At 43.0% G+C, this 24,686-nt stretch overlaps 1 protein-coding gene across 3 annotated transcripts in view; it reads right to left on the reverse strand.

Annotated features, from left to right (window-relative positions):
• Window positions 1-230: 230 nt before the first annotated feature.
• SMC6 (structural maintenance of chromosomes 6) overlaps window positions 231-24,686 on the reverse strand; it is a 29,974-nt gene continuing 5,518 nt past the window's right edge. For all 3 annotated transcript variants that reach the window (XM_072143621.1, XM_072143618.1, XM_072143619.1), the window contains exons 5-27: window positions 24,283-24,419; window positions 23,818-23,879; window positions 21,606-21,686; window positions 21,404-21,505; window positions 18,180-18,299; window positions 16,875-16,973; window positions 15,579-15,725; window positions 14,386-14,474; window positions 13,628-13,792; window positions 11,463-11,641; window positions 11,172-11,373; window positions 10,060-10,174; window positions 8,950-9,110; window positions 8,217-8,352; window positions 7,581-7,661; window positions 6,677-6,847; window positions 6,022-6,159; window positions 5,452-5,597; window positions 4,667-4,792; window positions 2,694-2,799; window positions 2,456-2,608; window positions 1,123-1,220; window positions 231-642 (exon numbers count right to left, since the gene is read on the reverse strand). In XM_072143621.1, coding sequence (XP_071999722.1) covers window positions 531-642; window positions 1,123-1,220; window positions 2,456-2,608; window positions 2,694-2,799; window positions 4,667-4,792; window positions 5,452-5,597; window positions 6,022-6,159; window positions 6,677-6,847; window positions 7,581-7,661; window positions 8,217-8,352; window positions 8,950-9,110; window positions 10,060-10,174; window positions 11,172-11,373; window positions 11,463-11,641; window positions 13,628-13,792; window positions 14,386-14,474; window positions 15,579-15,725; window positions 16,875-16,973; window positions 18,180-18,299; window positions 21,404-21,505; window positions 21,606-21,686; window positions 23,818-23,879; window positions 24,283-24,419 — 2,926 coding nt within the window. In that variant the 3' untranslated portion in view covers window positions 231-530. The remainder of the gene's footprint in view (window positions 643-1,122; window positions 1,221-2,455; window positions 2,609-2,693; window positions 2,800-4,666; window positions 4,793-5,451; window positions 5,598-6,021; window positions 6,160-6,676; window positions 6,848-7,580; window positions 7,662-8,216; window positions 8,353-8,949; window positions 9,111-10,059; window positions 10,175-11,171; window positions 11,374-11,462; window positions 11,642-13,627; window positions 13,793-14,385; window positions 14,475-15,578; window positions 15,726-16,874; window positions 16,974-18,179; window positions 18,300-21,403; window positions 21,506-21,605; window positions 21,687-23,817; window positions 23,880-24,282; window positions 24,420-24,686) is intronic.

The raw sequence follows: 24,686 nt of genomic DNA on the forward strand, positions 1-24,686 counted from the left end.
GTTTAAGGTCATCTTCTATCTGTCATTGCTGGGGTGGAGGGGGTGGGGGGTCCATTCTCCTAGAGTTCACATCCCCACCAATACACTATTGTCAACCCCTTTAAGTATATGTATCTATATTAAATCTTGAATGCATCATGGAATGGATCCAGAAGTTTACTATGGGGGGTATCTATGATAAAACCCCAACAGCCCTCCCCCTCCTAACCTGACTCAGTCACGTTGCCAGATTCATCGTATAAATAAAACAACTTTACTATAAAATATTTTGCCGTGAAACATTCTTTCTCCATTGTTTTAAACTCTTTAAGAACACAACCAGTTGCTCCACACTCAGCAGTATAACAAAATAGGATAGAAAATATATAAAACTCTTGCACAGTTCACAAAAACATGAAAAAATATAGCAGAAACGTTATTTATAGATAGTTCTGTGGTTAAAAAATAAAATTATATAAAGAAAGCAGCAATGAAAAGGTCATGGAAAGTCCCAACATCCGCAGGCGGATCGTCTACAATGAGGAATTGACTCAGTTGTCTTCCTCCTCCTCCTGGTTCGCCGGCTGAAAGGGTAAAGTGCTCTGTCCCCGCTCTGGATCCTGCATGCGGAGAATTCGGATAATACTAGTGGCAGGAAGCGAGCTGCAAATAGGAAGAAAAACAAGATTAAAAAAACCCAAAAACTTAAAAAATCCAAAAGTTTTGAAATTTTCCATCATTTTTACTCTTTAAAATACGGATGAACCATCCTCAAGAGAGTCCTCAGATTGGTATTGGTGTGTGTGTGTGTGTGTGTGTGTGTGTGTGTGTGTGTGTGTGTGTGTGTGTGTGTGTGTGTGTGTGTGTGTGTGTGTGTGTGTGTGTGTGTGTGTGTGTGTGTGTGTGTGTGTGGGGGGGGGGGGCGGGGGGGGGGGGGGGCGGTCCAAACACCCAATACCCCCACAGAACACATACAGATCATGGAACAACAGGAAGCAGACAGCGCCATAGTGGCTGAACAGAGGCATTGCGGCTTCCACTGACATGCAGTATCCTGGTCTGACCACTACACAGAGAACGGAGCTATAAAAGTTTTTTCTCTTTTTCTGACTACATTTTCGCTAGAATAAATGAAGTTTTTACCTCATGTTTTGTGGGGTTAACAAAATAAACTGGCGAAACCGCTGCGAGTCGGCCATGGTGAGCATCATATCCATGGATATCCTCCGATTAACCATATCCTACAAGACACAGGAGAAGTGGGGAAGAAGGACACATGGTGAGATCACATTCATTACTAGGCCCCAGCCCTGGCAAAGAGTAGATTCTTGACTTCCATTACATATTTACGTATCAATGTTATAGTGACAAGAGGTAGAAACTTTTTGCCTACAGATGGGCCTATAGTAGGACTGCCTGGTCCAACTAAAAACTCTAGTGATGGATACAGCTCACCCACTCCGTGTGGTAAACAAATTACCCATAGATCCATTTCAGATGGGAAATCCAATTGGATTGCAGGAACATGTAAGCAACACAAGAGTCTTTTCTCCTGGTACTTTAGTTACAAGTTATATATTTTGTATTCCATGACCATCATATAAGGAAACTGTGCCCTCTGCATACATACACTGCTGACCTCTCTCCTACAGCTCTAGGACGTCCTTATGGCGTCTCCCACTGCATCTTTCTGATCACAGTTCGTCCTCACTAACCGAGACAGGGAGGCAGACGAGTCATAACTCTGCTGCTGCAGCTCCTGCTATCCGGCAGAGCTCAGGCATATACAAGTAAAAAGCATGGGGAGTCTGCTCACAGTACAAAAGTAAGCAGCTCAATGCTGAACCACTTGATGAACGTTCGGGGATTATCCGTGAGGCAGTAAAGGCACATGGGCAACTTATGTAAATGAGGGGCCGACTGCTTAAAACGTATACAAAAAAAAAAAGATATAAACTTGTAACCACAGCACCAGGATCACCTCTTCTGTTAACTAGTCTAATAATCTAAACACCTCCTGTTAGTGGTCTTACTTTTTGCTAGATTTTGCCAATTTTATTGAGGTAAAAAGACCTTGTTCCTTTTTTGAAAAAAGAAAAAAAAAAAAAAAAAACCTGTCTAAAAACTCTTCATATGTGACGTGAGGCAATTTAGAACAATTTTTTTCACCCCAATAGTCATGACTAAATTCTGTCCTATACAGATCTATAAATCTGCCCCAGTCCTTACCCCTTATTGTACAATGTATGTGTATTGCACTATATTGTAAGATTATAACAGATCTAATATCACAGCGCCCCCTACAGAAGAGTGTGGTACATGTACACCCCACAGCAGATTGCTTTCCTGCTATGTATTAGTGGGGTTGAGGAAAGCTTACGTACTGTTGCGTCATTTGATGCACGTCCTGCCCTGAAAATCTATCAGATCTGAAGCTAGTCACATGTTCTAGGAATACAATTACGGAAATCCATACCATATAGACATCAAACTCATCCAGACATCTGAAGGGAGACTCAGCGATGGACCAGAGCGAGAGGACGAAACAGACGGTGGAAAAAGAGCGTTCACCTCCGGAGAGGGACCTCATGTCAGACAGTGCGGCCTTGTTCCCTTCTCCGGGCTGGACCTGCGGTGGAAGGTGACAAGGCGTCATCTCTTACATCCCTCACCCATCTGATTACCAGCATCTCCATCTTATAGGCTCAGCTTACAGTGATGGAGAGCGTCTCGTTCTTGTGGTCAAATGAGATCTTCCCGGAGTAGGTTCTCTGCGCCAGCAACGAATCAAAGTAGAACTTGCACCGCAAAGTGAGGTACCTGCGAAACCAAGAGCATGGCGATAATGAAAAGCCAGTGTTTGAGACTTCACACAACTTTTCTCAAAATTGACATCCTTTAATAAGCCCTGCTCAGCCGAGCCGCAGTTCACACCTACATTTGGACCTGCGGTAACAGAAGTCGTGCAAACTGACAAAAAAAATGGGACACAAAATTGAGGCACAATTAGACTTTGGTTATTATCGTTTTAATGACCAAAGGCCCAAATAACGGTGTTCATTAGGTTTCTCTAAATAGTCAAGTGGGTGGTCTTGAACTGGTGCAGAAAGCTTGGCACCGCCCACCTGACAATACAGGGACTATAAGAATATCGGGAATGGAACTAACAAAAGCGTTTAGGAGGTGGTGAGAGGTCATCTTGAAGGTCCCCTGGTCACCAATGATGCAAAATCCAGTCCCCAGCTTAATACTTTTTAACTATGTTGGGCTGTTCTTTGGATTTCCTGGAATATGGCTCCTGGGGTGTTCCAGTACTTCGGTTTTCAGGCCAATGCCCAGCTAGAAATCTGGGGGCTCAATAGTCCCTTCGCAGCAAGTGGCCTCCAGACCAGAGGACACCACAGGAAGTGACTCCCCCCCCCCCCCCCCACATCTGAGGAGGCCACTCAGTTGGCGATTCCCGCCACCACCCCCTGAGCCAAAAAACGGAAGTACTGGAGCAAGGCAAGTATGCCTTTTATTTTCCACCCCATGTTCCTGGAAAACCCCTTTACACATATTAGAATACATTGATAATTTGGGTGTTCCTATTCCTATGCGAGTAAGGAGACTGACACTCTGACACTCGCTGTACCAGTTTCCTACTAGGGGAAAGGACAAGGGGCCATAAACATTGGTTGAGAACACAAGGTTGTAGGTGTAGTTACATCTGTTTTCTGGGTGGAGGGTCACTAAGTAACAATACGTGAAAACCTCTCTGGCGAGGTGACAGTCCCATCAATGAAATGTCTGAAAGGAGGAAGTACAGATGTGGCGGCTCTGTGCAGCCCTTCTGTGCGATTCCTTGTTAGCTGACATTGCACACATTTAAGGAGTCCGAAATTTATAAGGTGAGCTCTTACTCCCTGACCCTAGATTTATAGAGACTTTGCCAATAAGGGCAGCTTTGCTGGCGTGGGTAGACTTATAGGCATTAATGCTCCACCAGCGGATTCTGGGAAATATGCAAATAGATTTTCCGGGGTGGGAAAAGGAAAACAATGCCTGTTAGCTAACTTGTAAGGCAGCCTCCTAAACATCAAGCATGACTTTAAGGAAGCCCAATGCCATGATGTGGGATTAAAGCCAAACCAGTATATCTATTCCAGAAGCAACAGATAGACAACTCTAGACAGCGCTGTTTCAATGTCTCATCAGTACAGTGTAAGGAACCGGTTTAGTGAGAGGCTTGTGACTAGGGTTGGGAAATGAGAGTTCTTCTTACTGAGACTTTTTACTACCGGACCCTAGTCACAAGCCTCTCACTAAACCAGCTCCCTACACTGTACTGACGAGATGCAAAGTCAGTGAAACGGCACTGCCTAGAGTTGGGAATCTGTTCCTTCTGGAAGAGATATACTGGTTTGGCTTTAATCCCACATCATGTCATTAGGCTTCCTGAAAGTCATGCTTGATGGTAAGGAGGCAGCCATGCAAGGTAGCCAAGAGGTAATGTTTTCCGTGTCCCATCCTGGAAAACATATTTGCACATTTCCCTTATAAATCCAGAGAATAAGAAAGAGCAGAAACCTTTATAGTGAGAAAAACAAAAGAACCGGTACAATAAGAACAGAGGGCACACAGGGGATGGACGATAAGGTGGGGTGTCCATTACCCTTGCTGCTAGGGGACGGCTGCACGGACTTACCTTCTAAACTGCTGATACGTCTTGTATCTCTGGGTCATGATGTCATCTAACAATTTAACAAACACTTTGAGATTCTTTATTTTACTTTCCATCTCCTGATAGTTCTCCTTAGCAGCGTGGTACTCTCTGCAAAACACAAGGCACAAACTGTCACGAGCAGCTCGAGTGAAAGGGGTTTTGTCCCATGATACAATGTTACTCCCTGTTATTGGTGAAAATAAAAATCGACTTTTATAATGATGGTAAGTAATGAGGCTGAAGGGTTTTGGGGGCATTATCAGAGCACCTCCATGCTGTATCTTAATAAGCTGTTAGACTGTGTAGGAGCACTTCCTCACTCACACTGTCTGTGATTACATCAAGCAGAGGGAGTGAGACACTGTACTAGTCTGTGAAGCTGCAGCACAGAGGGACTCCCCCACCCCGTTCTCCCCCAAACCCTTCTGGCTCATTAGAATAATGATAAAAGTTGATTTTAGACGGAATTACCACACATTACCACTGTGACAGTGCCTGGATCTGTAAGTGTCCCTGGTTTATCACAATGAATTTTGATGCTATAATTCCTTTAACAGTCCTGCTGCTACTAACAACACATACAACCATGGACAATACCCAACACATGTATGGTAATGTCAAAGGTCTAATCTCTGAGGTTGCACCAAATGGATTATAGTCTCCTAGCAGTTTTGTGGTGCCAAGATGTCTGCCTAACAGATTATACCAAATGTACAGACGCCATCTCAGTCCCACTGTTGTGTATTGTCAGGTCACCCTGAACCTGCCTTATTATTTCCTCTCTGTTCCCATGAAGATTGTGTTCAGAGTTGATTTTTGCCCGCAGGTGGTTGATCTCTGTATCCAAGCTCCTCGCTGTACGGGACACCTCAAGCCTGTCGGGAAAAATCTGCTTTGCCTTAGAAATCTTTTCCTGTGATTTGAGGAAAAAAAAAAAAGTAAATTAAATCAAAATTAAATACAAGAATAAAAATTTTAATTAAAAAAAAAAAATGTAGAAACTCAAATGAAGTAGAAGACCGATGCAAATACTCCCCACTGTTTTTATATCACCAGCACATTGTGTTGCAACATACACAGAATAATCATCCAAATCTGCTCCAGTTTCCGGCAGAGCTCACCATCTAACTCCACATATGCACAAGGCGGCCACTATGTGAGCCTATTCTAATTATATTCATGGACTGCAGATATGTGACAGATGTCTCAGACAGTCCCATTATCTGGTACTTGCAGAAATCCATCCGCTTGTGTCCAAACTTATCCCATCCATATGAAGGGAGACAATTTTACCATGTGCCAGAAGTGACTGTACCCCCATATCATCGCTTTTTTACCTCTAAGTCCCTTTCTTTGGCGTTCAGTTCGTCTTTTTGCTTTTTGATGCCATTTAAGTGCTCCTTCATCTTCTCCTCATAGTGCTTCTTATGGCGCTTACAGTTCTCCATATCCTGATCCACTTTGTGAAGATCTTCCTAAAGACAGGAAAACCAAACAAAAAATTCTAACTAGGCGGCCAGTGATAGATGTCAGACTCCGGATCGTTAGGTGAAATTTTGTTAATGTATCCAACTTGAAGCAGCCTCCTCCTGTCTCCTGCTTGTGATGGGTTTCTATCTCCCAGAAGTGATGCATAACATCAAGTCTTACCATAGTATGGACTCCTCCTATAAGGCTTCAGCAGCAATGGAATTACATAAGGAGCAATTAAGGCAGAACCTAGCGGAATGGGTCCTGGGGAATGCCGATATCTTATATACATATAACCATAAAGTGTAAAAAAAAAAGAAATAAAAAACTAAGCTTCTACCACCTGATCATATACAATCAGAATCCCCTCTCATTTATAGAAAAAAAAAACATGTATTGGCTGCTAGTTTGATGTATATATATAATGTAATAAATCTTTAAGTGGGAATATAAAACAGCTAGACTGCAGAAACCCTCACCACAAGATGATGAAAAGAAACTAGCAAGTGACACCCAACGCACCTTAACGGGTTCGGCTATCTCAGATACCGAGTTAATTTTGGTCTTAATGTCCTCATACTGACGCTCAGCGTCCAAGAACTGAGACTTAAACTCCTCCATTTCCAGTTTGGCCTTCTCCATCTTCTCTTTCACATGTTCAAACCTCTTCTTGTTTTCATGTACTTCTCCTTCCTGTGACAAAGAGGACACCCCAAAAAATAAGATTTAATTAAAAAAAAAAATAAAAAAAAATCTACAGCAGTAAATGGCACAGCAGGGTAAACTGCAATTTACATTGTGAGCCCTCAAGGATAGGGTCCTCCTTCCACTCGTCCCAGATCCCTGTAGTTTTTTATTTTGTACTTGCATTTGTTCTCATCTATTGTAATGTGTGGAATTATATATGGAATTAATGGTAATTAATAATTACTTCAGACATTGGATATAAATGATGGTTTATTTTGCAGATTATGTTCAGTAAAAGCTGTATGGTGTGGGCATGAATAATGGATGTGATCTATGCATTTAAGATGACGTGTGCACATTAAGTGCCATCCTCTCGCTGCACAGGGGTGGCTAAGTCTAGAGTAAAATTTGCTGATCTTGATATAGCTTCATGATATTTTCACTTTATTTAGGAGGGTTATTCTCTACTAGACCGGAGGCACAGGACTGTGTATGGTCCGTGAATCGGGGAGCGTCATAGTGATAGCTGACACAAAGAGTCCCTGCTTCCCCAATGTTATCATGATTACAGCTTGCCACGGTTTTTCAGAGAAGCAGGGACTCCTTACATCAAATCACTCAGATGTTTGGTGTCTCTATACTGCGGTCCGTCCATGAAATGCTGCCACCACACGGTCCATACACAGTTGTGTGCGACCGGCCTAAGACAAGTTATAACAATACAAGGCAACCTCTTTACCAGTGTGGCTATATCGATGGATGGCTGTTCTTCCACATTCTCCAGTTCTGTTATTCGAGCATTCGCTTCTCTTGTCTGTATCTGCAAAAGATAAACAGGATAATCATAAATTACTACTAGTAACTGAAACTAAAGAAAGCAAATCAAACTTTAAGAATATTAAGGTGTGTTCACACACCGCATATTTTTGTGGTCAGAAAAACTCAAAGTGTTCACAGCAGCAGCAGCAAGTCGTAGGATTTCTCTGGCTCTTCAAGTAATAAGAGGATGGAGACACTCGCTCTACTCTGACTGCTATCTATGGGCAGCCAGTGATAGATACAGATCATACAGTGATGTATGCTCCCTCCTGTCTCCTGCTTGTGATCGTGGTTTCTTCTTGATAGCTTTTACAAGCAGGAGGCAGGGAGATCAGGCACGCAGTGGAGAATACCCATGGATGGCATATATAGTATGTGTGAAGCAAAAAAAATATCTAACCCTGGGTCTACGGATTGTATAATCACCTAATATATCACTACTCATCTGGTATGTACAGAATTAGACATGAATCTAGGCCGATGCATAAGGGAGGATGAAAAGGGAGATGGGACCTCACCGTTTTCACACAGAACTGCCATAGTTTACACCATTTACCTGTATTCTCTTCTTTGTTTCATGATGTTGGCGGAGTAAGCCATCATTGTTCCTGATGTCGCAGTCTATAGAACGAAGTCGCTGCTGAATATCGGAAAACTGAGCTACAATGACATTGACTTCTCTCTCCAGGTGACTGCAGGATAAAGTATTAGTGTTACATCATCATCAGTCATCCATCATCATGACTACGCGGTCACTTCAGCACACGCTGTCACTACGTGAATGAGCCAGGCAGTTTCAGAAAAAATACAGGGCATTTCCTTTATTTTTACCACCGCACTGGCCACACAGCTTTAAAAGCTAAGGCTGCGGCCCGCGTGAGCGTACGCTAGTGTGCATGAGGCCTTAGGCCCCTTTCACACTGTCGATACGGGGACATATATCCATCAACGATATATGTCTTCATAGAGGGCTAAGGCGCCCGGTGGTGGTGCGGTGACCACACATGTGTGGCATCATTCCGTACTGTGCACAGGGGGAAAGTTAGAGTATAGCCGGGCACAATGCCACACTATGGAGTGTGGCGCTCACCCCTCCTCTTCTCCAGCCCTGTGCAAGTAGCCTTAGTGAGACTGGAGCAACCATCACCGCAGATCCTTTGTTCCCCAGATGATTCGCCATCATCAGAAGTGTCTGGCAAAATCTTACGCTTCTGGTTCCATTTAAAACACATGCACACTGAACAAGCTGAATGGTATAAGGTGTAAGGAAAGGAGTCATCGACACCCACCTGATTTCCCCTTCCACATCACGGCTCAGGTATCTGGCTCGGTTGAACTCGGAGGAGTAATAGCGGTTTTTATACACCTGATCTCCATCGGCGGTGAAGGCCTCTCGGCAGTTCCTGGGTGGGGTTCTCTTCTGCATGACTTCACGAGCTTCACTGTTATTCTGATGGGAAGAGACGCTGCTATACTCACATGACATAGAACATAGGAGACAATGTACTTAATGAGATTGTTCAAAAAATGTCTTATTGATGGCTGTCCCTCAAGATATGTGGGAATATATGCACCGTTCAGGCCAGACAAAACACACTGCAAGGTGCAGATGGTTCTTTATAACATCCGTACGCCCAAACAGAAGGCTTGGCTGCAGCTGAGCTGCACGGCCACTACGCAGGGCGTAAAGCTGGCTGAGCAGTGCGGATAATATGGGAATACAGTATCACGTCATAATATGATATTATATCATAGTACAATACACACAGGGTTTTTCTTCCAACAAACAGGTAAATTCATAAGGAGTTTAGGTACATCCTATTCATGTACCGGTTACATTTCTGAGATCTGGGGAATGGGACACACCTGGGTCTCAGTCTGTCCTAGGAACCCTTGGGTGGTGGAATAAGTAGTACTCCTGATAGAAGTATAGTAGCGGAGCCGTCTTTGGTCTCCAAATGTGATTGGCACCAGGCTGGATTCAATGGCACCAATCCCATCCACCCTATGACCTTGTGTTAAGTAGATTTTTTTTAGAGAGTTTCAGCTACCTGACCCAAGGGGAAGGACACAAGAATACTCTCAGGGCAGGTAGGTAATGTCCAACCTAGAGGTTTCATTCTCATGTGAGACACGGATCAGCTGTTTTCTGGGAAAGTCATGGCATAACGTTGTTGAAGGAAACCGCTTGCCCCTAACCGCTATTTATTATTTCTCTTGTATATGTAGTGTTTTGTTTAGTGTGAAAAATCACTGTACAACCCCTTTAACAAACAAAATAGTTACCCATTAAAAGTGCTTTGCTCCTTTAACTGTGTGAAGTAAAAGGAGATCTAGGCTGTACATGACAATGCGCGATTCCTTGACATAAATCACAACGTTATGCAGAACTCGGATACCTTGATGAGCAGCACCGTCTCAATCCCTCTCATATCAATCAAGCAGTTGGCAACGACGGGTTCATCAATCTCCAAAGCGGTCAATACGCTCGGATAATGCGTGTGAGCCACCGCTCTGAAATAAGTGTAGAAAAGACGTCAGCTGCAATGTCTTCATAGCCTTATCCAAAGCTGAAGGACAACCTCACATTTTTACATTCCTACATGTCCTAGAGCAGTGATGGCAAACCTTTTAGACACAGAGTGCCCAAACTACAACCAAAACCCACGTATTTTTTCGCAAAGTGCCGATGCGTCAATTTAAGCAGTAACTTATTACTCCCTGCTCTGTCACATGTTTAAATTGTATAGGCACCTGAGGACACCAATACGGTAGAAAGAAGGTGTAGATCATTGTAGCTTCCTTGAAGGGTCTTGGGCTACCTTAGACTGCAAGAGGCCTTGAATCTGGTCTGGCGAACTCTGCGCTGGGGTGATGGCACAGGTGCCCATAGAGAGGGCTCCGAGTGCCACCTCTGGCACCCGTGCCATAGGTTCACCACCACTGTCCTAGAGTGACTAATTTCTACAAATACTGTACTCTTGTTTAGCCATTTTGGTTTGGTGTCTTAAGTTCTAATGCAGTGTGTCTCCAATGGTAACAGACTACAAATAAACCCCATGTAGTCTGCTCCTACATGTGCTACAACAGCCTCTGCCTTTTTATACATACAGTCCCCTATACCCTTATACTGGATAACTGTAAAACCCACTACTTTATACTGAAGACTGCCTAAATATTCTACAAGATTCATTAAAAACAATAAAGGTCTTAAAAGTAATATTGATGATGTAGCCTAACAATAAGTCCCCCATTGATTAGTCGTTTGTAGCAGATGATAAACAGAGAATGCAGAAGGAGGCAGACAGCACCGCTCTCCATGTAGTGGTCAGACCAGGGTATTGCAGAACAGATCCCATCTGTTTATAAGTGAGATAAACTGCAGTGACTCGACTCAGCCACTACACACAGAACGGAGCTGTCTGCACCCTGTTCCATTCTCTGCACCACATATGACACCCGTGAACCTATTGTAAACTTAGATATTTTGGCAGAAAGCCCTCCTTCTCACCTTCGTGATACGTCATAAACTTCGTTGCGGAACTCGTTGACGATGATCTGCGGCCTGTGACCGTGAGGGAAGACTTTGATCATGATGCTCTGCAGCGTCCGCTCATCCTGATGGTTGTCGCAGCAGAAGGCTTGGAGCAGAGACTTCAGGCAGCTCTCCACGGCCAGCGCCAGCTGGGGGTCCTTCAAGCGTATGCAGGCACCTAAGTACAAACACGTGCGATTCTCTTACATAGTAATGACCCCGCACACATCTACAACACGGATGACACGAGCCTAAACTGCTACAAACCTAAGGGTCCGATGGGCTTCTTCCTGAAGCGCCTCTGCCTGTAGGCCTCATCGATTTCGGCGAGCAGAGCCGGCATGTGCTGGCCAAATCTTCTCAATCGGTCCGTCTTGCTGTCCTGCAGCTCCTTGATCTGTCGCCTGAGATTATCCACTTTCTGCTTCTGATCTCGCTCCATGTTCCTAAAGAAAATAACCAAAGGTGTATATATAGTCATGTATTTAGAAATACCCCAAAAATTCTGAACACCTCAACTCAAAAACCAATTATAAATCCTTCACGGGACCATGTCTTATACTGTAGCTTATCATTATTCAAATTAAGGGGACAGAAGTATAATAGGAAACATGCCGTGGACAAGAGTGGCATCGTTTTGTCTATTTCTGGACAAATCATTAAACCACTTTTTTCACGCTCTCAATACTAAAAGGGGTTGTCTGGAAGTTGAAAAACATGGCTGCTTTCTTCCAAAAACAGCACCACCCGCCAGACCATGGTTTGTGCTGGTATTGCGAATCTGATGTATAGAAATGAATGGAAACCAGCTGCAATAGCAGCCTCTGTGCATATTCAGGGCGAAGGGGTTCCTGGAAGAAAGCAGTCATGTTTTTCAGTCTCTGAACGCTTCCTTTAAAGCCAAAGTTCAAAAAGTTACAACAAATCAATAACAGTTGTCACTTGTGAAGATCGATGGCTCTGCGGGACTTACTAGTTTCTGCAAGAGACACTCCCTGCAAGAATATCTGTTTATCGTATATTGTTTTAATGATTTTCTGCAGGTAAATTTGAGGCTTAAAGTGAAAATGTGGGTTTGCCATATGCAATGATTAGGGCCAATCCATATTGTTATTCAGATTATTCCAGTGTGTAAATCATCTCTCATCTTATGCCCCTTGCATTCTCAGCTTCAAGGACTCTAGTAAAGACTCGCAAGTCTTGTAAAGACATTTATGACACATAACAGAGATCTCATATAGGCTTCTTACTAACTCCACTCCAGCTTCCAGGTCATGCCAATACTTTTGGTTTTCGGACCTGAAGTTCTAGCATGGAGAGAGGGGAGTCATGGGACTTGCTTCAGCCAATGGCCTTCTGTGGATGTCCAGTGGACAATGGAGTTAAAATGATGAAGCGGGTCTTTGGACTCCCCAGAAGTTCCAGCCAGGAACAGGCCCAAAAATAGAAGCAATGTAGGAACTGGGAGCCGGAGCAGGGCAAGTATGTGTTATTTTTTGCCCACCATGAAAAATATCTAACTCTTATAGGGGCTAACCACTTAGGTCAGTGGGAGTCATTCTGCTGGGATCCCCATCAATTGGAGCACAAGGCCTTGTGCAGCAGGTGGAGCATGTATCCTGCTGATTAGTGATGAGTAGACCCCAATTTTAAAAATCTGTTCCCCACCAGCCTGGCCATGCACGAACGGCTGCTCCAGCCATCTCGGTGGCTCTACGAGTGGTGCGATGGGGGGGTACATCGGACCCCCATTCTAGTGATCAGTGGGTGTACCATCTGTGGATAGAGACTAACTTGCTTTGTGGGAAAATCCCTTTAATGTCTATGAGGCAAGCAGAGATAGCAGGATATTGGGGCACATTTACTAAGAACAGGGCAAACTGCACTGCCTGTGTATAGTGCAGAGGGGTCAAGATTAAGGATTTCTGGCTCAAGTTCTTCATGAATCTGGCGCCCACTGCACTGCCCAGACAGAGTGCAACACTTCTTTTTTTGGGTGCACCTTTAACATAGGGATTGCAAAACAATTCCGTCAGTCTTTACATGATAAAACTTGCGCACGGTCCGGCTTACCACTGGAGCGCCCCCTAATTTGTGTCTCATGATGCCTAGTGCAGCTACCTGGTGCAGACACTTGTTAAATACCTGTGCAAGCAGTTTGCACCTAAAATAACGTGCAAAGTCCCACAGAAAACTGGCGCAAGGACCTTAGTAAATGCGCCCCATTGTGTTCATCTACCTATAGCAGTCACATAGACAGGGAATGGAGCGGGGATCAGTGGGGTTCCTAAGAGATCTCCATCAATGACTAGGTTATCCCCAATCATAACAATAGGGAACAACATTACATTTTAGGGCAAAACCTTCAGAGTGCAATGTAATGTAAGTAAATACAGTGCGTAGACAATGTGTCAGTAAAAGACAGGACATACACAATTCTGTTGCGCTCTTCCTTATCTCTATAAACCGCTTGCTGAAACTGGTTGATCTGCTCCGAGGTTGTAACTTCTTGGTCGTGAAGTTCTTTAATTTTAGCTTTCAGTCGATTTATCTCCTCTAGTCTTGCGATCTTTTCTTCCTCGGATACGTTGTCCGCACTAACACAGAACAGGACATAGGTTAGGAGGTAACAGCATCTTCAGGGATCCATGAAGTACACAGGACTGGTGAATATAAAGCTATTGCAAACTTTTTTTTTGTTAATTTCTGTTTTCTGCAGAGGCCGGTAGGAGGTCATCATCCCAGGAAGGGCAACAACCATATGAACTCTGAGCATACACTACATTCGGATAGGGATCATGTGGCCAATCTACGCTCCAGCACTTCTCTGGGACAGCTATGAGGATACCTGTTGATAGTGCCCAAAAAATAGAAAAATGTGAAAGCAGACGGCGCTGTTAACTGTGTAGTGGTCAGACCAGGTTACTGCAGATCAGCTCTCATTCATTTTAAGGGGAACTATGCTGCAGCGACTCAGTTCAACCACTAATTCAAGCACAGTGCTGTCTACTACTTCTTTTGTATTTATAAGCTGCTAAAAATAGGGCCTGTTCTACGAATGGCTTTACAATATTGTTATCCTGGAAACTGCCTTTAATAGCCCCTCGGCTTTACATGGGCACAGGTAGGTTAATGGAGTTTAAGGAGTAAAGACCCTTCTCTACACGTCAGTCCATCGTTCTCCATGCACCTGTTCTGTAGCTCGTGGATCCGTCTGTTCAGCTGCTCCGCATCCCTCTCCAAACGTTTTAGTTCCATCCTGTAGCGGTTATACAAAACCTAAAGATAAAACGAGAAAATAAAGGTTTTTTTTCCATATTCACACAATGAATCCTCTACAGAAATCCTTAAAGGGAACCTGTCACTAAGGACCTCATTTTCACTAAAGACAGATTGTAGAAGCCCATTACAGCTGCAGTGCACAGATGCCTTTCTGCCTTCTCTGAGCATTTGCATTACAATGGAATTGTGTGTTTGTGACTTACCTTGCACCCTGACAGAATCCTCTGTGTAGTCCCAGCGGTTGGGCTTTGGATGCATTTCAAAAAACAACATGAGACTAGTCTGTGCTGCAGACTGCTCAGCTCTCAGCCCCCACCTTTGTGCTCCTGTACAGCTCTTCCCTCTCCCACTTATGTCAGATCACCACTCTGTAAGCTCTGTGATGGATCAGGAGGGAGGAGCTGTACAGGAGCACAAAGGTGGGGGCTGAGAGCTGAGGAGTCTGCAGCACAGACAAATAACATGGTTTTTGAAATGCATCCAAAGCAAAGCCCAACCCCTGGGACTACACAGAGGATTCCGTCAGGGTGCAAGGCAAGTTATAACACACAATTATATTGTAAAGCAAATGCTTAGAGAAAGCAGAAATTCAAGGCTGGGATTACAGCTGAAATGTTGCAGAGGGTGGAATAAACGCCACTGATTTCACTGTATTGGAGCGCTGCCATTTTTTCTCTGGATATTCATGGACTCTTTTTGAGAGTGCAGGATAGCACCCATTGATTCCTGCCTATAGAAAGGACAGTGCTGCTGTTTTTTTTTTTTTTTACTTTACTGTGCTGCAACATGTCTTTAGTAAAAAAAAAAAAAAAAAAAATGGGTCCCTGGTGCCAGGCTACCTTTAACAGCATATTGATGTACATATTCGTCATAATGGATTGAGAGATTAAAGGGGATTTAAGAATCCTTATAGCCAACCATAATAAACGCTGTATCCTACTGCAGGATAGGGGATAGGAATGTGATTATTAGGAGTCGCAGTCACACTACTGCAGCTTCATTCATCTCTGCTTATACTATGTGGTTCATGGTACAACCCCTTTTAGTATTTGAATGCTCTCTGGGCTGACCTATAACCCTGCAAGTATCGGTACAGCATACCTCAGATTCGTGATAATCCCGCTTTCTATGATTCATTCCATCTTTCAATGCAATACCCTGGGGCTTAAGTTGTTGTGCCTCTCTGCTGATCTCCTCCAGTTTCTCCTGTAGGCCCCGAAAATTCTCTTGAGCAATTTTTACTTTGTCCTTAAAAATGGAATGGAAAAAAAAAAAAAAAAAAATAGAAAAATCATTTAATGAGACAGCACGTGAGACCAGAGCTGATTGAGCTCTTCTCTTCCCTGGCAGGACCAGAAGGGGCAGTGGTAACATGATTACTATGGATCCTGGAGGGACAACGGAGCCAGAGGAAGAGTAGTATTGTTTTTTTTCCCCCCTATAACAGAATCCCCTATCCCTGCCACCAAAGGATAACTGGAAAAACACATTTAAAGGGACACAGTCATCAGATTGCACCCCATTAAACTCATAGCCCCTTCATGTAGAGTATGTGAAATCTCCCCCGTTTACCTATTAAAATAAATAAAATGTGAAAATGAGAAGAGTCAGATTTTACCCAAGAGGAGTTACTTCAGTTGTCTTCATCTTCAGTTCTGTGGTCACCAGTAACACGTTGATGTCATATTAAAGGTAAGAATTTCATCTTTAAGATCACATAAGACTTTTGTTTCTGAGAGACACAGGCAGTTAAAGACATAGTTGGAAATGTGAGCTGGAGAAAAATATCCAGTGCCTCATTCATTAGCTGCCTTTATCTCCGGAACCAGAGCCCTGGTGTTAATGGAAATATGATATTCTTATATTTAGTATAACACCGGAAGAACTGTAGCTGAGAGCGCCTGAAGTGCTCCCCCTGCAGCATCAAAACTGACTCTTCTCTGCTCATTTTCCATGACATTGGAGGAGATATATATATCTATTTAAAACATTTTATATAATGGTAAGAGATGGTATTATTCCTTATGTACACAATCTACCATCAAAATCCATCATGAGAAACCAGAGACACTTGTCTGTGGGAATCATGTGGAGGTTGAGGGTGCAGGTAGGGGCAATGCTGCCGGTGGAGCAGGCTGCCAGGGTCGTTCCTGCCCCTTGCCTGTGCACTTGCTAAAGCCTTGTAAAGATTTGTAGGATTTTACATAAAAATATGCTAAATCGGCGCTGGTATATTTTTGCCCAGCGGCACAGCCGTCCAACAGTTCTATCTATATTTGCCGGGCCTTTATCATACGCCGTGGGCACAGAGCGGCTGCTATGATAAATGCCGCTAAACGTGCGTGTGCATCAAGGCTAGAACTACCCCTCCCCCCCCCAATAACATTAATTAATTACCTGCCATTCATTGATCTTCTGCTCAAACTTCACAGTGCGCCCCTCCTCTGCAGCTATCTTGTCCCGGACAGGAACGATCTGTTTCTCAGTTTCATTAACCTAAAAATGACATGTGAAACAACAGAACTTTACAAGAATCTCTCAGGATTCTACAATGACTTGAACAGAGATCTGCTGCCCAGGGACGGCTCCTCTAGGTAAAATGATATCAACCATAACACTAGGGTAACTTTTCTAGATGGAGAGTTGTAGCCTTGAGAGGTTACCTAGGCTCCGCCCATCTGACAGTAGCGATCTAAACATTATGACATTGATTACTAAGCAATGCTGGGGGTATTGGCATATCCCTTTAACCCCTTCCCCCCCGGGCGGCCCGTTTTCGTGTTTTCATTTTTCACTCCCCACATTCAAAAATCTGTGAGCTGTGTGATTGCTTATTTCTGCGTAACAAATTACACTACAAAAATGGTGGTATTTAATATTCCATCCCGTGTACTGGGAAAAAAATTCCAAATGCAGTGAAATTGGTAAAAAACACGCATTTGTGCCGTATTCTTTACGGATTTCACCGTACGCCCCAAATGACATGTCTACTTTATCCTTTGGGTCGGTACGATTACGGGGATAACAAATTTATATAGGTTTTATAATGTTTTCATACATTTAAAAAAAAAAAAAAAAAACCTCCTGTACAAAATTTTTTTGGGAGATTTTGACATCTTCTGGCGCTAATAACTTTTTTATACTTTGGTGGACGGAGCGGTGGGTGGTGCCGTTTTTTGCGGATTTTGATGACGTTTACAATGTTATCATTTTTAGGACTGTACGACCTTCTGATCACTTTTTATAGAATTTTTTATTTTTTTTTTAAATGGCAAAAAAGTGCCATTTTCGACTTTGGGTGCGATTTTCCCTTACGGGGTTAAACGCAGTGAAAAAACGTTATCATATTTTGATAGATCGGGCATTTTCGGTCACAGCGATACATAATGCGGTTATGATTTTTACTATTTATTTATATTTATATCAATTCTAGGGAAAGGGGGGTGATTCAAATTTTTAGGTTTTTTTATTATTTTTTTTTAAACTTTTTTTTAATTTTTTACTTTTTTTCAGACTCCCTAGGGTACTTTAACCCTAGGGTGTCTGTACGATCCTATCATATACTGCCATACTACAGTACCCGGCATGTGACATACTATTACGTCACATGTCGGTAAGGGGTTCAACCAGTACGTGTGATCAGTCTAATGATACTGGTGATCAGTCCGGTCGGAAGACACAGTAATAAGGGGACAGCCTCACCACAGCCCAGGCCATTTTCCTCTTGAGATCGTCCAGCTTCTCCTTCATTTCCCCTAATGAGGCCAGACTCTTAAACTTCTCCTCCTTCTCCATGCACTCGCGCTTCAACTCGTGAAGTCTCTGCAAGGAAAAATAACGCATTGGTTAGATTTCAGGGTTAATATGGCATCCACATAAGGCCCCTTGCACTCAGCCTTGTGCTCACTGGGGCTGTAATTGGGTGTAGCATATGGCCAGGTGAAGGAGGTAGGGGGAGAGTGGGGGGCTGGTGCTTCTTACCCCTCCCCTCTCCATAAGAAGCGAGGCCGCTGCATCATACAGCAAAAGATAGGACCTGCAGACACTTCGTAGTTGACCATTGTATCCCAACAGTAAAATATATTAAAGAGAACCTTTACACACGTTTACACATATACAGCTAATGACAGGTTCTTATAGAGCCCTAATAACTGACTAACCCCCTACTTTTAGCTAAAAATTGTTTTGCTTACATCCACAGAAATCGTCTTTTATCTTATATTCCCTGGCATCAGAGGGGGCGTGTCCTGCTCATCCAGCCCCTCCCATCTAATCCTCCACATGCCTTATGCCTCCTTACTGGTCACAGTTTAAGTCATGTGACCAGAGTTACATCATCTCAGGTCCTTTAGCCTCTTAATGATAGCAAACTGTACCCCATGCATGTATCTGACCACATGAAAATGTCTGTAATTAAGGTACAGCCTCACTGACAGCTAATTTTAGGTGATATGGGGAGGGACTTGTAACCCTTTATCAGCAGGCATTGTTAGTCAGGGGGGTTAAAATCTGTTGACAAGTCCTCAACCCCAGAGCGCAATAAGACGTACCCTTACGTCTTGTTGCGCATGAGGGAGTATGAAGAGGGCTCACGGGCTGAGCCCTCTTCATACTCACCGGGCGTTTGCTTCACAATGAAGCAAACGCCCGTCGCTAACACCCGCGATCTGTGTTAACCCTTTGATCGCTGCCAAAGCTGCTGGTGGCATGTGGGCGCAGCCATCTTGGCTCCGATCGTCGCTCCCCGAGACATCATCAGGGAGCGGCGATCTGTTGTCATGACAGCCTTAGATCACACAAAGATAAGAAGCTATCATGATCTACGCTATCTGCACATTGTAATAGATGCTGTGCAAAATCCCCATATACTGCCTTACTGTAGTATGGTAGTATATGGTAGGATCAATCAGACAAACTAGGGTTAAAGTACCCTAGGGAGTCTGAAAAAAAGTAAAAAAATTATATTAAAAAAAAACATAAAAATTCAATACCCCCCCATTTCCCTAGAACTGATATAAATATACAGTAAAAATCACATTAGGTATCAACACGTCCGAAAATGCCCGATCAAAATATAATAACGGTTTTTCACTGCGTTTAACCTCAAGTGGGGAGTGAAAAATAAAGACGCAAAAACGAAAAAGGGCCTGGTTCTTAAGGGGTTAAATTACTGGCATCTTTTTTTTTTAAACCATTGGTCTTTTAGAACAAAAAGGATGACAAACATTATATTATTGTTATCAATTTGTAAGCATTTGTACACCGTTTTAATGACGAATCAATAAGGAGAAGAGAAAGAATAGAGGGGGAGGGGGGAGTAAGGGGATACTCAGAAAGGAAGGAAGGGAAAAGGAGGAGAGAAGGAAGAAAGGAAGAAAAAAAAAAACCCCATTAAAACCAAAAATGTAACATGGCGACTAAACAATGGAAGTCAAAACAGTGGTAATCTATTACTGTATTTATAAAAGAATATGTTATTGATAAAAAAAAAAACTAAATTGACAGATTCCTATAATTATATTACTGGCATCTTGATAGCTTCGCCAGAGGTCCATCTGTAACAGGAGTATCCTGTAAGTGGGGTGTCCTTAAATCAGGGACTGCCTGTACAGCCTTCCAAATGGATAGTATTATCCATAGAAATGAATGTGACCCTCTATGCTTCCCGTAAGAAACTGGTCCGAAAACAAAACCTATCCCAACCAAGAGGACTTTAAAACTATTTTGTATACAGATTCCTAAGTGTTTATTTTGTGGTTAATCAATAGCATCCAACTAGGAACCTAAAAAAAAAAAAAAAAAAAGGAATGATTATTTACCATTTCTACTACTACATTAATCCTTGACTGGGGACATGTAAAACATCCTTTTATCTTCATTGCTAGGTTTTGTTTTCTTATGAATTTGCAGTTTGAAGGGGGATGACCTGGGTTTGCAACTAACAATTGTCTGACTAGTAAAAACTATTCTCAAATAATTCAATTATACATTTCGAGAGTTTTTCAATATGGATTGACAATAGGCGTCCCCTCCCTTATGTACATGGGGAGTCTCCTGTAAGCAGCGGCATTGCTTCGGAAAAGTTTAGAAATATTAAAACCCAGCCTCTTCGCAGATTTTACCCCACTAAACTACCAGGCTGGATACCAAATGCCCTTTTTTTTTAGAATTCCCTATAAAAAAAAAAAATCTCCTCCAAAGTAATTTGACAACGAGCAAAGGAGAGTCATATTTTGTGTGAGATAAGTCAAGTTTACAAGCTGCAGGGAGAGTCGCTTCAGATGCGCCTACCTAGACACATGCTACTTATAAGAATCTCACCTTTGTGGTTCTGTGATCTACAGAACCGGCAATACAGACAGTTACAGACCTAGATGGAAATGTGAGCTCCAGATAAGGAAATTCCAGTTCTCGTCTAGGTCTCCAACTGTCTGTAGCTCCTGATCTGTAGCTCACAGGGCTACAAGCCTGATCCGATCTGAAAGATTAGATTCTTATCTTTAATATGAGACCAGAACCATGTCTCTAGATGCTTCAGAACCAAAGATAGAGGTGTCTAAATTGACACTCCCTCTGCACCCTATAAGTCCAAAAACTCTTCCCTACCTGGTTTCACATAACTTTGGAAGAGATTTTTTGTTTTAATTGGTAAAAAGGTGGAATGTGACAAAAAAAAAGTGGAAATTCTAGAAAGGACATTTCATACCCTCGTTGTGGGGCTGGCAGGCGGTAAAATCTAGTGACCGTGTCCTTTAAATGTAAATTTTTATCCAGTGTCAACAATATATTGGCAACTGTAGATATCACTCTCCATTCACTCAGCAGCTCCTGTTTTAGTAACAGAGAGGGGACCTAAGTGCTTGGTCCGTATGTATCATCAGACCTTACGATGGGTGATGAATTCCTTACATAGGATATCCTCTTACCTCCGCTCCACAATTGATCTGATCATGAGTCCTGGTCTTGGTCTCCATGATATACGAGTAGTCTTCCTTCATCTGGTCCAATTGTGTTGCCTTCATAAAAAACTAAAAATGAAATGTTATAAATGTGACCGTACATGAAAGAAGTTACGGATTTCTATTCAATGTATGAACACGGTGGCCGGCACCCACTACTACAACTCACCTTGTACTTGTCAGTCTCATTCTTAGATTGGAGGAAATGTTTGCTCATCTCTTGTGTTAGAACAGACACTGGATTGTCCACCTACAAGTGACAAGTAGACCAGTCAGTGGATTGTCATAGTAATGGTACAGTTTAAACCTTTAAGTATGGCAAAGTGGCCAACCCCTCAAAAAGGGTAAGTAAAAGACCAAAACAGTGTCATGAATATTATACTTACCCTAAAGTTTGATGTTTAGGCCCAGACAACCGCTGATATAGGAGGGGTTATGACTGAGGGGGCATGCATACAGTAATGTTTGAATAATAATAACAATAATAATAATGTGTAATCTGACACTTAACCAAATCTACCATCCTGATAAACCAGAGACATTACTCATAGATCCGAGCACAGCGACTGTGGTAATCTTCTTATATCTGTTATCCATGACCTCCTTCCTTCTAATATCAACTTTTATAATCATGCTAAGGCTCTGCAGGGTGTTAGCAGAGCACCACCGTGTGGGGTGCAGTGTAAGAACCTTTGAATCTACAGCACGGAGGAGGCTCTGGTAGCACTCTTCGGTGCCCTTCTGGTTCATTAGCCTAATATTAAAAGTTGATGTTAGAAGGATAACAAATACATGAGGGTTACCACAGTCATGGTGCCTAGATCTATAAGCAAGTTATTCTCTGGCCTGTAAAAAAAAGTCTGGGATTTATTCGTAAGCAAAGTTTAGGTCACGAACCAGTCACCAGCAATTTCACTTTTAGATGGTGACAGGTTCCAATAGCCCAAGTTATGCCGATTTTTAAAATGCCTTTATCGTCATTCTAAATAATTTAAGTGGTTTATAATAGTTTGATATACATAACAAAGTTCCCTGCCAGCAGTGTGTGATGAGTCCCGGGGGAAGGGGCAGCTTCAGCCTGTATTGCCTCATGCATTCTCCCTCACCATCCCCCTGCATGTGGAGGAGAGGAGACTAAGACACAGGCACACATAGGCTGCAGCTGCTCCCCACTTCCTTCCCCTGAACTCCCCACATGCTGCTGGCAGGGAGCCAGGTAATGCGAATTAAACTTCTATAAACAACTGAAATGATTCAGAATCCTGACAAAGATGGCCACTCTGTACAATTGAGTGGGCTTCTAAAAAATGGCCACCGCAAGGTGCTGTGCGCATGTCTGCAGACCTGTGGTCCCTTCCGCTTCCGGCGGGTGTCAATTAGGACCTCACGATACCTTCTTGAAGTTGCGGATTCCGTGGCGCTGACCGCCGAAGACGGGACATCCGCGGTCTCCGTACATGCGCCGACTTAGCACTAATTGCGGTATGTAGTTCACCTGTCCACTTTACATTTAAGGTTGAGTGTTACACACGGACCACACACCCCCTGACGAAGCAGGGTGCAAAAAGTGCATTGGAGTGTCGGACAGTGTGTACTGGTAGGGCTGTCATGCCGTCTGGTGGACACTGGTTAATACTTTTGTGGTTGTGACATATGTTTGCATATGTGTTAATACATTGTACAATATTAATTTTCTGAATTGGGCATGTCGCAATAGCAGTACCTGTCATATATAATGTTACATCGGCCTGGATAGTGTTAGGCCAACACCAGCGTTGTATATACATGTAATAGTCTACCCCTCCAGTTTTCCCACACTGTCCGTATTTGTGTTTTTAGATGTCCTTTTTTAATGGGGTTTTTTAGTATTGATGTATTTGCTGTAATATACTGTCGAATGGAATTATAATAAAGATTTTGATTTATTTATCGATTGAGGCATATTTGTGCTCTTTTATGGAAGCTTGATAGGGGTTATTTTGAAAATCAGCATAGCATAGGCTACTGGAACCTGTCGCCAGCTAAAAATCACATTCCTGGTGACAGGTTGCCGTTAACTTTCTGTGGGAATTATCCGCTCCCTTTCTGGTCCATTCTTTCCATCTGAGTCTGGATGCGAGTCTCATAAGAATGAATAGAGAAACTGACCTCCTGTCCATACAGAAGCATATTATGCAATGCGGAGGGGTCTGATTGCCGGTCACATCGCACCAGAGGGACGCATGGTAAAGCCGATGGTACGAAGATTGCCTTCAATACAGTTTCCATCATGAAATTTTGATTCCCGTCACAGTATAAAGATTTTGGTCTGGGTTCTTTTTAAATATTGTAAACGACAAGTCCAAACAATATATGATCACAATCATCACCGATCAATTTACCTGTATATTGAAATGGTCCAGGATTGCAGTGAGTTCTTCCTTCTTTGTGGAAACCAATGAGCCTTTAATACACAAGGTAAGAAAAGATTAATTCTGTTTAAAGGAAAGGGGTCATTTTATGTTTGTTATGTCTAAAAAAGGTTTAAAAACTTAAGATCAATCTGATTAAAAAAGAAAAGATAAATTGGTGAAGAAATATCAAAGCCGAAAAAAATAAAAACTACAAAGTCTGGTGCGTCACCAGTGGGTGATTTACAGCTGTGCGGCTTACAGCGCCTGCACGATATTGCAGAATATATGCAGAGTCTGGATCACGAGCTGCAGGTTTTTTTTTCTATTAATCTCCCTCTTTCCACTTGTAGCGTTATAAATGGTGCAAAACGCACAATTGGTTCTGCTTGTCAGATTTATTTAATATGGAGAGTGGTACGAGGCGAGTGCATCATGTACACGATGTGCAGTTACCAGTGGAGCTTCTGAGCTTATAACTGCGACCCCCGTCTGACGTCAGGCGCTGCTGTACGACAATAGACTCCCCATAGACGTCAGGTTTAAATGCATCGTGTCCTCGGTTCCGAAGCTTGATGGAGATATCCGCTGACCTGAAAGCAAGGCCTGGACAGTGAATAAAGGTAGATGGTCTCGTGAAGAACCAATAGTGAGAGAGATATGAGTTTTGTATTCTGTCTACATGTATGTGGCCCTCCTAGTGTGTGACGGGTCGATATAACAGTGCAGATGGTAGCAAATCTTTCAATGGGTTTTCCACCGAAGGTCGATGCAGGAGTGCAAAAAATAAATAAAGGAAGTGTCCGGACCCTGCCAAGCAGGGACCTATTCTGCCCACAAAAGTGATGTCCCGCGGTCAA

Source organism: Engystomops pustulosus, chromosome 3, assembly GCF_040894005.1.
Source record: "Engystomops pustulosus chromosome 3, aEngPut4.maternal, whole genome shotgun sequence".
NCBI classification, from domain to species: domain Eukaryota; kingdom Metazoa; phylum Chordata; class Amphibia; order Anura; family Leptodactylidae; genus Engystomops; species Engystomops pustulosus.